The following is a 15,639-nucleotide window of genomic DNA, read 5'->3' as shown; positions in this document are numbered from 1 at the left end:
ATCTCTTGTGAAGATCAATCCCGCACATAGTCTGCTTAGAAAGTCAAATTAGTCTTCATTCTGCATGATTACCTTTCGGTCCAGGTGTAAATTGTTTTCAAAGCAGGCGACAGAAATCTGAATCCCACAGTACAGCAAAGGAGCAAGATACTGTACAGTATGTCAGAGTCGCAGCACACTACACTCAGCACGGGTTAGATACAGAGTAAAGCCCCCTCTACACTGTCCCATCAAACACTCCCAGGGCAGGTACAGCACGGGTTAGATACAGAGTAAAGCTCCCTCTACACTGTCCCCATCAAACACTCCCAAGGCAGGTACAGCACAGGTTAGATACAGAGTAAAGCTCCCTCAAACACTCCCAGGGCAGGTACAGCACGGGTTAGATACAGAGTAAAGCTCCCTCTACACTGTCCCATCAAACACTCCCAGGGCAGGTACAGCACGGGTTAGATACAGAGTAAAGCTCCCTCTACACTGTCCCATCAAACACTCCCAGGGCAGGTACAGCACGGGTTAGATACAGAGTAAAGCTCCCTCTACACTGTCCCATCAAACACTCCCAGGGCAGGTACAGCACGGGTTAGATACAGAGTAAAGCTCCTGTAAGTCTTTTTAACTGCTTTCTCAAACGGCTCTGCCAACTTCAACGACTGGAGCACACATACCCCCAGGTCTCTCTGTTCTTGCACTACCTTTAGAATTGTACCATTTAGTTTATATGTCCTCTCCTCATTCTTTCTACCAAAATGCATCACTTCACACTTCCTTGTATTTCTAGATTTCATCTGCCACGTGTCCGCCCATTTCACTTTCCTGAAGTCCATCACTCTGCTCACTGTTCACTTATCTTCCAAGTGTTGTGTCATCTGCAAATTTTGAAATTGCGTCCTGCACACCCACGGCCAAGTCATGAATAGATCGACCCCTGGGGAACACCACTGTATACCTTCCTCCAGTCTGAAAAACAACCGTTCACCACTACTCTCTGTTTCCTGTCACTTAGCCAATTTTGTATCCATGCTGCCACTGTCCCTTTTATTCCATGGGCTTCAACTTTGCTGGCGAGCCTATTATGTGGCACTTTGTTGAACGCCTTTTGGAAATCCATGTACATCACATCAACCCTCTCTGTTACCTCATCAAAAAACTCAATCAAGTTGGTTAAACACGCTTTGTCTTTAACAAATCCATGCTGGCTTTCCTTAATTAATCCAGCCCTATCCAAGTGACTGTTGATTTTGTTCCGGATTACTGTTTCTAAAAGCTTCCTCACTACCGAGGTTAAACTGACTGGCCTGTAGTTGCAGGATTTATCTTTACACCCTTTTTTGAACAATGGTGTAACATTTACAATTCTCCAGTCCTCTGGCACCACCCCCCGTATCTACGGAGGATTGGAATATTATGGCCAGTACCTCCATGATTTCCGCCCTCAATTCTCTCAGCATCCGAGAATGCACCCCATCCGCTCCTGGTGATTTAACTACTTTAAGTGCAGCCAGCCTTTCTACTACCTCCATCAATTTTTATCCTATCACTGTGTCTCTGGCCGTATCCTCTTCCTTGAAGACAGATGCAAAGTACTCATTTAGTACCTCAGCCATGCCCTCTGTCTCCATGCATAGGTCTCGTGTTTGGTCCCTAATCGGCCCCACCCCTCCTCTTACTACCCTTTCACTATTTATATGCCTATAGAAGACTTTTGGATTACCGGTTATGTTGGCTGCCAGTCTATTCTCATATCCTTTGTTCACCCTGCTTATTTTTCTTTTTCACTTCTCCTCTGACCTTTCTATATATAGCCTGATTCTCAGATGTTTATTAAGGGGGAGTATAGAAAGTGCAGGGGGGTACTTAAAGAAATGAGAGTGAAGAGGGGGCATGAAAAAACACTGGCGGGCAAAATAAAGGAAAATCCCATGGTGTTTTATAAGTATATTAAGGGCAAGAGGATAACCAAGGAAAGAGTAGGGCCCATTAGGGACCAAAGTGGCAAACTGTATGTAGAGTCAGAAGATGTAGGTGAGGTTTTAAATTAATATTTTGCATCTGTGTTCACTATGGAGAAGGACGATGTAGGCATAGAAATCAGGCATGTGATATACTTGAACAAATTAATATTGAGGGGGAGGAGGTACTAGCGGTTTTAGCGGGCTTAAAAGTGGATAAATCCCCAGGCCCAGACAAGATGTATCCCAGGCTGCCGTGTAAGGCAAGGGAGGAGATTGCAGGGGCTCGGACACAAATTTTCAGAACCTCTCTGGCCACAGGGCAGGTGCCAGAGGACTGGAGGACAGCTAATGTAGTACAATTATTCAAGAAGGGTAGTAGGGATAAACCAGGGAATTACAGGCCAGTGAGCCTAACATCAATGGTAGGGAAATAATTCTGAGGGACAGAATTAGTCTCCACTTGGAGAGGCAAGGATTAATCAAGGATAGTCAGCATGGCTTTGTCAGGGGGAGATTATGTCTGACCAATTTGATTGAATTTTTCAAGGGGGTGACTAAGTATGTGGATGAGGGTAGTGCAGTTGATGTAGTCTACATGGACTTCAGTAAGGCTTTTGACAAAGTCCCGCATGGGAGACTGGTCAAGAAGAGCCCATGGGATCCAGGGCAATTTGGCACATTGGATCCAAAATTGGCTTAGTTGCAAGAGGCAAAGGGTGATGGTCGAAGGTTGTTATTGTGACTGGGAGCCTGTGTCCAGTGGTGTACCGCAGGGATCGGTGCTGGGTCCTATGCTGTTTGTAGTGTACATTAATGGTTTAGATATGAATGTAGGAGGTATGATCAGTAAGTTCGCAGATGACACAAAAATTGGTGGAGTGGTAAATAGCGAGGAGGGAAGCCTCAAGCTACAGGATGATATAGACAGGATGGTTAGATGGGCAGAACAGTGGTAAATGGAATTTAACCCTGAAAAGTGTGAGGTGATGCATTTTGGGAGGACAAACAAGGCAAGGGAATACACAATGAATGGTAGGACCCTAGGAAGGACAGAGGATCAGAGGGACCTTGGTTCTGCATGCACATAGATCCCTAAAGGCAGCAGGACAGGTAGATAAGGTGGTTAAGAAGGCATATGGGATACTTATATTCTATGCCTCGGCTAATGAAGGCAAGAGCAGGGAGGTTATGATGGAGCTTTACAAAACGCTAGTTAGGCCATAGCTGGAGTACTGTGTGCAGTTCTGGTCGCCACACTACAGGAAGGATGTGATTGCATTGGAGAGGGTGCAGAGGAGATTCACCAGGATGTTACCTGGGCTGGAGCGCTTCAGCTATGAAGAAAGACTGGACAGGCTGGGGTTGTTTTCCTTAGAGCAGAGAAGGCTGAGGGGGGACCTGATTAAGGTGTACAAAATTATGAGGGGCATAGATAGGGAAGATGGAAAGGAACTTTTCCCCTTAGTAGAGGGGTCAATAACCAGGGGGCATAGTTTCAAGGTAAGGGGCAGGAGGTTTAGAGGGGATTTGAGGAAAAACCTTTTTACCCAGAGGGTGGTTGGAATCTGGAACTCACTGCCTGAAAGGGTGGTAGAGGCAGGAACCCTCACAACATTCAAGAAGCATTTCGATGAGCACTTGAAACGCCATAGCATACAAGGCTACGGACCAAGTGCTGGAAAATGGGATTAGAATAGACAGGGCTTGATGGCCGGCGCGGACACGATGGGCCGAATAGCCTTCCTCTGTGCCGTTATGACTATGTATTTGCAACCTGACATCTGTCATACACACTCTTTTTCTGCTTCATCATATTCTCTATCTGTTTCGTCAACCAAGGTGCTCTGATTTTAGTTGCCCCCCCCCCCCCCTATTTCCTCTTTAAAGGCAACCCAATGTTCCACTACAGTTTTGTCTGCCAATCTTTGATTCCAATTTACCCGGGCCAGATCCGTTCTCATCCCACTGAAATTGGCCTTCCCCCAGTTAAACATTTTTACTCTTCGACTGCTCCCTGTCCTTTTCCATAGCTAATCTAAACCTTATAACGGTTCTCTAAATGTTCCCCTACTGACACTTGCTCCACTTGACCCACCTCATTCCCCAGAACCAGATCCAGCAATGCCTCCTTCCTCGTTGGGCCAGAAACATACTGATCAAGAAAGTTCTCCTGAACACACTTCAGAAATTCTTCCCTTCTCTGCCCTTTACACTATTACGATCCCAGTTTATATTAGGATAGTTGAAGTCCCCCATTATCACTACTCTATAGTTCTTGCATCTCTCTCTAATTTCTCTGCAAATTTACTCCTCCATATCGTTCCCACTAGTTGGTGGTCTATAGAATACACCCAGTAGTGTAATGGCACCTCTATTATTTAACTCTAGCCATATAGATTCTGTCCTTGACCCCTCCGGGACATCCTCCCTCTCCAGCACTAACATTCTCCTTAACCAATACTGCCACACCACCAATCTTTCCTGAACACCTTATAACCAGGAATATTTAATACCCAATCCTGCCCTTTTTTGAGCCAAGTCTCAGTTACTGCCACGACATCATATTCCCAGGTGGCTATTTGCGCCTGCAGCTCACTTACCTTGTTTACTACACTTCGTGCATTCACATACATCCACTGTAAACCCACCTTAGACCACCCTGTATTGTCTTAGTTAAACCCCACCTAATACCTTCCTATTTCTTACTCTAGTGCTCTCTGCCTCTCCCAATCCTTTGAGCATTTTATTTCCCCTTTCTAATTGTTACATCCTGGTGCCCATCCCCCTGCCAAATTAGTTTAAACCCTCCCCCGCAGCACTAGCAAACCTCCCCGCGAGGATATTGGTTCCGGCCCTGTTGAGGTGCAACCTGTCCAGGTCCCACCTCCCCCAGAACCGGTCCCAATGCCCCAGGAATCTGAAGCCCACCCTCCTGCACCATCTCTCCAGCCACGCATTCATCTGCTCTATCCTCCTATTTCTATACTCACTAGCTTGTGGCACCGGGAGTAATCTGGAGATTACTACCTTTGAGGTCCTGCTTTTTAATCTCTTTCCTAGCTCCCTAAAATCTGCCTGCAGGACCTCAGCCCTCTTTCTACCTATGCTGTTGGTACCAATATGGTCTACGACCTTTGGCTATTCACCCTCCCCACTCAATGTTCTGTAGCCGCGCAGTGACACCAGGGAGGCAACATACCATACGTCTGCGGCCGCAGAATCGCCTGTCTGCTCCCCGAACTATCCAATCGCCTACCACTATTGCTCTCTCATTCTTTTTCCTCCCCCTTGTACAGCTGAGCCACCCGTGGTGCCATAGACTTGGCTCTGGCTGTACTTCCCCAGAAGAACCATCGCCCTCACCAGTACTCCGAACTGGATGCACTCAGGGGACTCCTGCACTACCTGCCTGGTCCTCCTTTTCTGTCTGGTGGTCACCTATTTCCTTTCGTCACCCATTCCCTTTCTGCCTGCACACTCCTTAACTGCGGGGTGACCGCCTCCTGAAACGTGCTATCCACGGAGCTCTCAGCCTCACGGATGCACCGCAGTAACGCCAGCTGCTGCTCAAGCTCCGAAACCCGGAGCTCGAGCTCCCCCAGCTGACCACACCTCCTGCATGTGTGGTTGTCCAGGACACGGGAGGCGTCCTGGATTTCCCACATGGCACAGGAGGTGCACTCCGTGGGATTGAGCTGTCCTGCCATGCCTCTATTTAATAGGCTATTAACTAACTTACAGAAACTTAAGGCTAAGATGTATCTAATTCAAATTATTAATATGCGATTAGTTCTAATACTAAATTATAGTATTAACAGTTAATTAATGAGCTCATAGCAAAGGATCCTCCAGGGAAGAGTGATAATATGATAGAATTTCACATTTAGTTTGAGGGCGAGAAACTTGGGTCTGAAACAAGTGTCTTCAACTTAAACAAGGGTATGACAAGGGTATGAAGACAGAGTTGGCTAAAGTGGACTGGGAAAATAGATAAAAAAGGTAAGACAGTAGATAAGCAGTGGCAGAGTTTTAAGGAGATATTTCAGAACTCTCAACAAAGATATAATCCAGTGAGAAAGACTCTACGAGAAGGATAAACCATCCGTGGCTAACTAAGGAAGAAACATAGAAGATAGGAGCAGGGGTCGGCCATTCGGCCCCTCGAGCCTGCTCCGCCATTCAATGTGATCATGGCTGATCATCCAAATTCAGTACCCTGTGCCTGCCTTCTCCCCATATCCCTTGATCCCTTTAGTCTTAAGAAATATATCCAACTCCTTCTTGAATATATTTAATGAACTGGCCTCCACCGCCCTCTGTGGTAGAGAATTCCACAGGTTCACCACTCTCTGGGTGAAGAAATTCCTCCTCATCTCAGTCCTAAATGGCTTACCCCTTATCCTTAGACTGTGACCCCTGGTTCTGGACTCCCCGACCATCGGGAACATCCTTCCTGCATCTAGTCTGTCCAGGCCTGACAGAATTTTATAGGTTTCGATGAGATCCCCTCTCATTCTTCTAAACTGCAGCGAGTATAAGCCCAATCGACCCAATCTCTCCTCATACGTCATGATAGAATTTCACATTTAGTTTGAGGGTGAGTTGGGGAGGGTATCAAATCGAAAGAAAAGGCATACAATGTTGCAAAGATTAGTGGCAGACAGAAGATTGGGAAATTTTTTAGAAACTTGCAGCAAAGGATGACTAAAAAAAAAATGAGGGAGAAAATTGATTGAGAGTAAACTAGCAAGAAATATAAAAACAGACAGGAAGAGATTCTAAAAGCATATAAAAAGGAAGAGATTAGCTAAAGTAAAGGGTCTTAAAAGAAGTGGCTGCAGAGATAGTGGATGCATTGGTTGTAATTTTCCAAAATTCCCTAGAATCTGGAAAGGTCCCAGTGGATTGGAAAACCGCAAATTAACGCCCATATTCAAGAAAGGAGGGAAACAGAAAGCAGGAAACTATAGGCCAGTTAGCCTAACATCTGTCACTTGGGAAATGCTGCAATCTATTATTAAGGAAGTAGTAGCAGGGCATTTAGAAAATCATAATAAAACCATGTTGACACTGCTTGATTGTATGAAAGAGAAATCGTGTTTGACAAATTTATTACAGTTCTTTGAGGATGTAACGAGCAGTGTGGATAAAGGGGAACCAGTAGACGTAGCGTATTTGGATTTCAAAGAGGCATTCGATAAGGTGCAACATAAAAGGTTACTGCACAAGATAAGAGCTCATGGTGTTGGGGGTAATATATTAGCATGGACAGAGGATTGGCTAACAGTCGGGATCAATGGGTAATTTTCATGTTGGCAAACAGTAACTAGTGGGGTGCCACAGGGATCAGTGCTGGGGCCTCAGTGATTTACAATCTATATTAATGACTTGAATGAAGGGACCGAGTGTGCTGTAGTCAAATTTGCTGATGATACAAAGATAGGTGGGACAGTAAGCTGTGAGGAGGACACAGAGTCTGCAAAGGGATATAGATAGACTAAGCAAGTGGGCAAAAAATTGGCAGATCAAGTACAGTATAATGTGGGAAAATGTGAGATTGTCTACTTTGGTAGGAATAGAAAAGCAAATTATTATTTAAATGGAGAGACTACAGAATGCTGCGGTACAGAGGGATCTGGGGGTCCTCGTACATGAAGCACAAAAGGTTAGCATGTAGGTACAGCAAGTAATTAGGAAGGTAATGGAATATTGGCCTTTATTGCAAAGGGGGGTGGAGTATAAAAGTAGGGAAGTCTTGCTACAGCTGTACAGGGCGCTGGTGAGACCACACCTGGAGTACAGTTTTGGTCTCCTTATTTAAGGAGGGATATACTTGCATAGGAGGCAGTTCAGAGAAGGTTCACGAGGTTGATTCCTGGGATGAGGGGGTTGTTTTATGAGGAAAGGTTGAGCCTATACTCATTGGAGTTTAGAAGAATGGGAGGTGATCTTATTGAAACATAAGATTCTGAGGGGGGTTGACAGGGTCGATACTGGGAGGATGTTTCCCCTCGTGGGGGAATCTAGAACTAGGGGGCATAGTTTCAGAATAAGGGGGCGCCCATTTAAGGAGGAAAGGAGGAGGAATTTCTTCTCTGAGGGCCGTGAATCTTTGGAATTCTCCTCCCCAGGGAGCTGTGGAGGCGGAGTCAGTGAATATATCCAAGGCGGAGATAGACAGATATCTGAACGACAGGGAGTCGAGGGTTATGGGGAACAGGCAGAAAACTAGAGTTGAGGCCAAGATCAGATCAGCCATGATCATATTGAATGGCGGAGCAGGCTCGAGGGGCCGAATGGCCGACTCCTGCTCCTATTTCTTATGTTTTTATGTTGACCAAGCTTTTGGCCATCTGTCCCGATATCTCCTTCTGTGACTCGGTGTCAGGTTTTGATCAAAGCTCGTGAAGCGCCTTGGGACATTCTGCTATGTTAAAGGTGCTATATAAATGCAAGTTGTTGGTTTGTTTGATGCCCTCAAATATTATTAAAAAAAATTTTTTTTTTTTTATAAAGTGACTAGTGTTTTAGAAAATGCACTGTGGCAATAAGGTGGATTATTCGTACTTGCTTCAACTGAAAAGTCTAAAACGTGCATAAGGCAGACAGAAAATAATTGAAAATGAATGGATGGCAGATGGCAAGGCCTCCTCACTGGAATGCATGGAAGTATTGCTGGACACTTAATAATCCCTTTCCCATCATTACTACAAGCACAGAGAGGTGTCATTGTATCCGTTTTATCTTTAACCAGCTGTTTAATCCCGGCCCCTTGAAGAGCAAGAAAAAGAAAAAAAACATTGTGATCTTTACCAACCAACCAGTTACCAGCAGTCCTGACGTCACTCCTTGTGTTTTCGCGCTCTCTCTCCCGCTCTTTAAATCCTCGGTCTCTGCACTCAGTCTCCACCCAGGGCCGCTCTCGCTGCTGCTCCCAGTGAGTCTCCGTTACTCTCCTTTCTCTACCACTTGTCGGGTTCCCTGTTACTCTTGCCTTTCTTGGTTACTCTCTTTTGATGTCTCTGTTACTATCTTCATTTTTACCCTCCGTTACTCTCTCCCAGTTAGTCGAGCATGATTGAAGTACTGGCTCTATTGCCAAACTCACTCTGCTTTTCTGAACACATTGAGCCATTTCAAAAGTTCACAATTTAGAGAGAAATCAAAACTGGGGAAATGCTGATAAATGAGTCTTCGGGGCAGTAACCTGCATTTATATAAAGGCCAAATCTCTGCTTAGGTGCCTAGATTTGGGCCCCGACATGGGGCAGCTAAGGGTGAACAACCAACAGAACTGTGCACTCGCATTGCTCAACTGAGCTGCATGCTCCAGTCAGAAATGTTCACAACTTGCACAGCATCACGACAGCCTGATTCAGAACTCTCAACACAGCTACTGTGTTAGATACGAGAGAGAGACTCGTCAGCAACAGTCCAACCTTTACACTGATCACAATGACAGCTCGAAACCTGTGGCAGGTTTATCCTCAGTGAGGCATATTTTTTAAACCTGCTCCCACTGTCTGCACTGCACCCACGCTGCCAACTGCGTCACTAGGCACACAGACCCTGGGCGTCTCCAACCCCGTCATTCATCCACCTGGCTCACATCCTGTACAGTCTGCAGTCTACCATTTGGGAACCTGTGCACTAGCGAGATGCTGCTGAATAACATTCTGACAGGGATCGAACAACTGGGAAGTAACTGCAAGTTTAGAGCATTTCTGATGAGCAGAACTAGAAGAGTGATATGGTCTGCACCATGCACTTACCATGACAGTGATCATGACAACAATCACAATTCCAACGACGCCAGTGAACGGAATGAGGTAATATCCCAGCGGGAAGTTGAACTCCGGCATTAGTATAACATATGCACTGTGAACAGACAGAACAAGGAAGGATGCTTTGAGTAGAGACTGATCTAGGCGGCTCTGATATTGTGGGAGACACACTTCCACCATGATAGAAACAAGCAGAACTAACAAGCAAACATCACAGTACAGAAAGAGCATTTCTAATGGAAATGACCTCAACAGCACAAGTGGGCCCATTGCAGCAGACAACAGACAGATGAGAGGGAGGCCCTGACTGCCTCACAATGTCAGGCGGTGCTACAGATGATTGTGAGCTCATCAGCTTCAAGCTCAACACTGAAAACATTGGCGGTTTCACAGGAGAATTTGACAGCACAGCGGCAGGTGACTGGTAACTTCAGGGGCTGCCTTTACGTTGGCAACTATTGCAACTCATGATCTACATTTAGTGAAGGGACCTTTGCTTTATGATGCCAGACCCTCCCATTCCTTGAAGTACCAGACCACAAAGAAGGTTTAAGATAAAGATTGAGAAGGATATAAGTGGAAGGAGAGCCAGGGAGAAGCAGGCCCCGGGACGTCGGTACCACGGGGGCTGAAGATTGTCGGGCAGGAGTGCGGGAAAGGCGGAGCAAGGCGAGAGCGGACCCTATTCTGATGGCGCCGATGAAGATGGCTGCCGTCCTTGCGGGCTCCGTGCGTACCAGGCAGCTAAGTGTCCTTTGCTGCTTGGTGCGCTCGGCTCGTTAAGAAAAAAAGCATTTCACTGACTGGATTTCACTTGTTGTATTTGGTTACGTGACAAATAAAATTGAAATTGAAAAATTTACAATGGCCACCTTCACCGCCAGGTGGCCAACAAAAGCTAGTCCATTTCTCGGCATATCTTTCACTGAGGGCAAGATTTCTTACCATCCCATTCTCCAGTTAGCGTAGCCGAGTCACTGGCCATCCTGGCCCAAGTGAGCGGTTTCCATACCCCAACCTTAGCAAGAATATGGTGGGGGCACAACTATGGCCAAGGGGAGAGCATCGTAGAATCACAACACAGGAGCCCATTCGGCCCATCGTTCCGGTGTTGGCTCTTTGAAAGAGTTACCCAATTAGTGCCACTCCTCACTGCTCTTTCCCCATAGCCCTGTGAATTTTTCCAAATCAAGTATTTATCATAGAAACATAGAAGATAGGAGCAGGAGTCGACCATTCGGCCCTCTAGCCTGCTCCGCCATTCAATGCGATCATGGCTAATCATCCAAGTTCAGTACCCAGTCCCTGCTTCCTCCCCATACCCCTTGATCCCTTTAGTCTTAAGAAATATATCAAACTCCTTCTTGAATATATTAATGAATTGGCCTCCACTGCCTTGTGTGGTAGAGAATTCCACAGGTTCACTACTCTCTGGGTGAAGAAATTCCTCCTCATCTCAGTCCTAAATGGCTTACCCCTTATCCTTAGACTGTGACCCCTGGTTCTGGATTCCCCGACCATCGGGAACATCCTTCCTGCATCTAGTGTGTCCAGTCCTGCCAGAATTTTATAAGTTTCAATGAGATCTCCTCTCATTCTTCTAAACTTCAGCGAGTACAAGCCCAATCAACCCAATCTCTCCTCATACGTCATTCCTGCCATCCCAGGTATCAGCCTGGTGAAGCTTCGCTGAATTCCTTTCACGGCAAGAATATCCTTCCTCAGATAAGGCGACCAAAACTGCACACAATACTCAAGGTGTGGTCTCACCAAGGCCCTGTACAACTGCAGCAAGACATCCTTGTTCCTGTACTCGAATCCTCTCGCTATGAAGGCCAACATACCATTTGCCTTCTTACGCCCCTGCTGCAGCTGCATGCTTACCTTCAGCGACTGGTGCACAAGGACACCCAGGTCTCGTTGCACTTCCCCTTCTCCAATCTATTGCCATTCAGATAATAATCTGCCTTCCTGTTTTTGACACCAAAGTGGATAACCTCACATTTATCCACGTATATTGCATCTGCCATGCTTCTGCCCAAACACCCAACCTGTCCAAATCATACTGGAGTTTCTCGGCATCCTCCTCACAGCACACACGCCCACCCAGCTTTGTGTCATCTGCAAATTTGGAGATATTACATCTAGTTCCCTTGTCTAGATCATTAATATATATTGTGAATAGCTGGGGTCCAAGGACCGATCCAATTCCCTTTTGAAAGTTACTATTCAATCTGCTTCCACCGCCCTCAGGCAGCGCGTTCCAGATCACAACAACTCGCTGTGTAAAAAAAAAATTCTCCTCTTTCCTCCTCCTCCCGCCCTCCCCGGTTCTTTTGCCATGTATGTAAATCAATAGTTTCTATTTCACTAATTGGTTCATGTGTTGGATTTCAAAAGGGAAAGTCTTGCTTGACCAACCTCTGAATTTTTTGAAGAGGTAACAGAGTAGACAAGGGTAATGCAGAAGATATAATTTATCTAGATTTTCAAAGGCCTTCGATAAGGTAGCCCATAATAGACTGATGAACAAGGTCAGAGAATGCGGAGTCGGGGGACAAGTAGCAGAATGGATTGCTGGCTGGCCTCAGGACAGAAAGCAGAGAGTGGGAGTAAAGGGGAGCTATTCCAGTGGCAGAAGGTGGGTAGTGGTGTTCCACAAGGATCAGCGCTGGGACCACTGCTGTTCACAATTTATATTATTTAGACTTTGGAATCAAAAAACACAATTTCTAAATTTGCAGACGACACCAAATTTTTGGGGGGGGGCGGGGGGGGGGGGAAAAGAGAGTCAATACTGAGGAGGACTGCAACAAGTTACAGGAGGACATTAATAAACTTGCAGAATGGGCAAATAATAAGGCAAATGAACTTCAACACAGATAAATGTGAGGTATTACATTTTGGTAGGGAGAATAGGGAGGTCACATCACTTGGAGGGTGAGAGTCTGGGTGGGGTAGAGGAACAAAGGATCTCGGAGTACAAATATACAAATCACTAAAAGTTGCGACACAGGTTAACAAGGCCATTAAAAAAGCAAACCAAGCACTAGGGTTTATTTCTAGAGGGATAGAATTGAAAAGTAGGGAAGTTATGCTAAACCGTATCGAACCTTGGTTAGACCACACTTGGAGTACTGCGCACAGTTCTGGTCACCATATTATAAAAAGGATATCGAGGCACTGGAGAGGGTGCAGAGAAGATTTACAAGGATGATACCAGAAATGTGAGGGTGTACAGATCAGGAAAGGATGACAGGCTGGGTCTCTTCTCATGAGGGGTGACCTAATAGAGGTCTTTAAAATGATGAAAGGTTTGATAGAGTGGATACAGAGAGAATGTTTCCACTTGTGGGGAAGAGCATAACTAGAGGCCATCAATATAAGACAGTCACCAAGAAATCCAATAGGGAATTCGGGAGAAACTTCTTTCCCCAGAGAGTGGTGAGAATGTGGAACTCGCTGCCACAGGGAATGGTTGAGGTGAATAGTATCGATGCATTTAAGGGGAGGCTAGACAAGCACATGAGGGAGAAGGAATAGAGGGTTATACTGATAGATTTAGATGAGGAAAGACGGGAGGAGGCTCGAAATGGAGCATAAACGCGGCATGGACTGGTTGGCCGAATGGCCTGTTTCTGTGCTGTATATCCAATGTAATCCTATGTAAATGGCAGCACGTAGGACATTTTATACTGCTTTACAAGCAATGAGCTTCTGTAGAGAGGAGAATGCAGAGGGAAGTAGGTGATGTTCAAAATACCCCCACACACATTAGTGGGTAAATGGTGTGAGACTCCGATTAATAGAGCTCAACTGAACACAGAGCAGGGGACAAAGCTGTGACATCTGGACCTGCAGCAATTCGTACATCAGATGACCCACTGACCCACAGTAAAGACAGGTGAAGATAGCAGCATGCCGACCTCCCCACAGCAAAAGCCATTTACAGTTCTTGAAATAGTAAGTACACTCATCTTTTGGGGGGGGGGGGGGGGGGGGGGGGGTGACTCAGGAGGACCAGAATTCTCCACAAGAGACAGAGAGCAGGTGCTTCCAAGGACATATTTGCTTATGGGAAGCGGGACCGTGAGTCGGACATGAATGCTGACTCAGAGTTTGAAAGCTGACTTGGGAAGCTCAGAAGGATAATATCTATGCCCCGAAAACATGACATTGACACCATATTTCTAGATATTTACGATTATGGTGTAATACAATCATCACCTACCCTTTGTCGTAAGTGAAGAGAGACTTCAGGAACTGGGAGGCCTGGATCCCGATGAACACTGACGGATTGTGATCTGATGTCTGATTTTCTCTGCAGAATTAAAAGAAATGTCAGTCAAAGCACGATTTTGAAAGAGTTTTCTCCGCTGCCCCCACCCCAAGGTTTCTACAGGGGGTTTAGGTGACCTTTCACACACCTCGAATACCATTCCAACCAGTTTCTACAAGTTCATGTTCCACGTGAAAACCAGCCACGTGTTCCCGGCAAGGAGCCGTCTCATCTCCACTGAACACCTCCCGCCAAAGGCAAAGTTCAGACAGGAAGCTTGACAGTGGCCAAATTGCAGAGATATGAAAAGAAGTTAAATATTTATAAAGTTTGGACAGCAGACATTTTGTAAAACACCAATCGGAGAACAACCTTAAAAAGAATATAAAAAAGAAAGCCAGTCATTTCTACTTATTTTCAGATAAATGGGATTGTTGAGATAACAAAGAGCAGGCAAGAAGCAACCAATCGAAAGCATCTTCCAACAAGAGCCCGAGTTATCTCAGGGTAACGTACCGCACTGCCCAGAGCAAGTACTGGAGCTGTGTCCACGACACAACAGAGCAGACGAGTTGCTAAACTCCAGCTGATCAACAGCACGGTAAACGTACAAAACTTCAGATGCTCAGACACCTCAACAGCAATGTTACTGGAGACTCTGGAGGAGGCAAGCTGCCTGTGCAGTATCCCGTGGGGAAAGAATGATACAGGAGGCAGCAGAGCACAGTTTCAGGATGCTGCTCTGACAAACAGCACTAGTTCCGCTCAGGGCAAGTGTTCACTGTGACCAGCACAGTTTGAAGTGACAAACAGGACTAGTTTGATGATGGTGTTCTGTTAAAATGCTTTCCTATGAATGCTGAGAGGCTGGGGAAAGCAGTCTGCAAGTGGAGACTGGTGAACTCCAAGCACCACCTCAGTTTGCCCTTTAGCAGGCCCAGCAGGAAGCAGCCTGGTGTCTCGCGGTGCCTTAGACATTCGCCCTTGCTGCAGGCCTTGAGCTTGCCTCTTTTATATAGATTATAACATACTGTCAGAGGTCAGAGCGCCTCATGAAGGGACCAAATGTAATATATCCAAGTTTGCTGATGATACAAAGCTGGGTGGGAATGTAAGTTGTGAGGAGGATGCAAAGAGGCTTCAAGGGGATATAGACAGGCTAAGTGAGTGGGCAAGAACATGGCAAATGGAATATAATGTGGAGAAATGTGAAGTTATCCACTTTGGTAGGAAAAATAGAAAAGCAGAGCATTTTTTAAATGGTGAGAGATTGGGAAATGTTGGTGTTCAGAGGGACCTGGGTGTCCTTGTACACCAATCACTGAAAGTTAACAGGCAGGTACAGCAAGCAATTAGGAAAGGAAATGGTATGTTGGCCTTTATTACAAGAGGATTTGAGTATAAGAGTAAAGACGTCTTACTGCAGTTATATAGGGCCCTGGTGAGACCACACCTGGAGTATTGTGTACAGTTTTGGTCTCCTTACCTAAGGAAGGATATACTTGCCATAGAGGGAGTGCAAAGAAGGTTCACCAGACTGGTTCCTGGGATGGGGGGATTGTCCTATGAGGAGAGATTGAGTAGACTAGGCCTATATTCACTAGTTTAGAAGAATGAGAGG

General features: G+C 45.8%; 1 protein-coding gene across 1 annotated transcript in view; it reads right to left on the bottom strand.

Annotated features, from left to right (window-relative positions):
- LOC147091149 (E3 ubiquitin-protein ligase RNF167-like) overlaps positions 1–15,639 on the bottom strand; it is a 108,376-nt gene that overhangs the window by 47,530 nt on the left and 45,207 nt on the right. Inside the window, 3 exon segments of the mRNA XM_085977618.1 lie at positions 9,728–9,833; positions 13,971–14,037; positions 14,040–14,060. Coding sequence (XP_085833744.1) covers positions 9,728–9,833; positions 13,971–14,037; positions 14,040–14,060 — 194 coding nt within the window.

The sequence above is a fragment of the Somniosus microcephalus genome, unplaced genomic scaffold (assembly GCF_052327205.1).
Source record: "Somniosus microcephalus isolate GS21.2 unplaced genomic scaffold, FLI_Smic_1.0 unresolved_chr4, whole genome shotgun sequence".
NCBI classification, from domain to species: Eukaryota; Metazoa; Chordata; class Chondrichthyes; order Squaliformes; family Somniosidae; genus Somniosus; species Somniosus microcephalus.
This window is presented reverse-complemented; position numbering and strand designations above follow the sequence as displayed.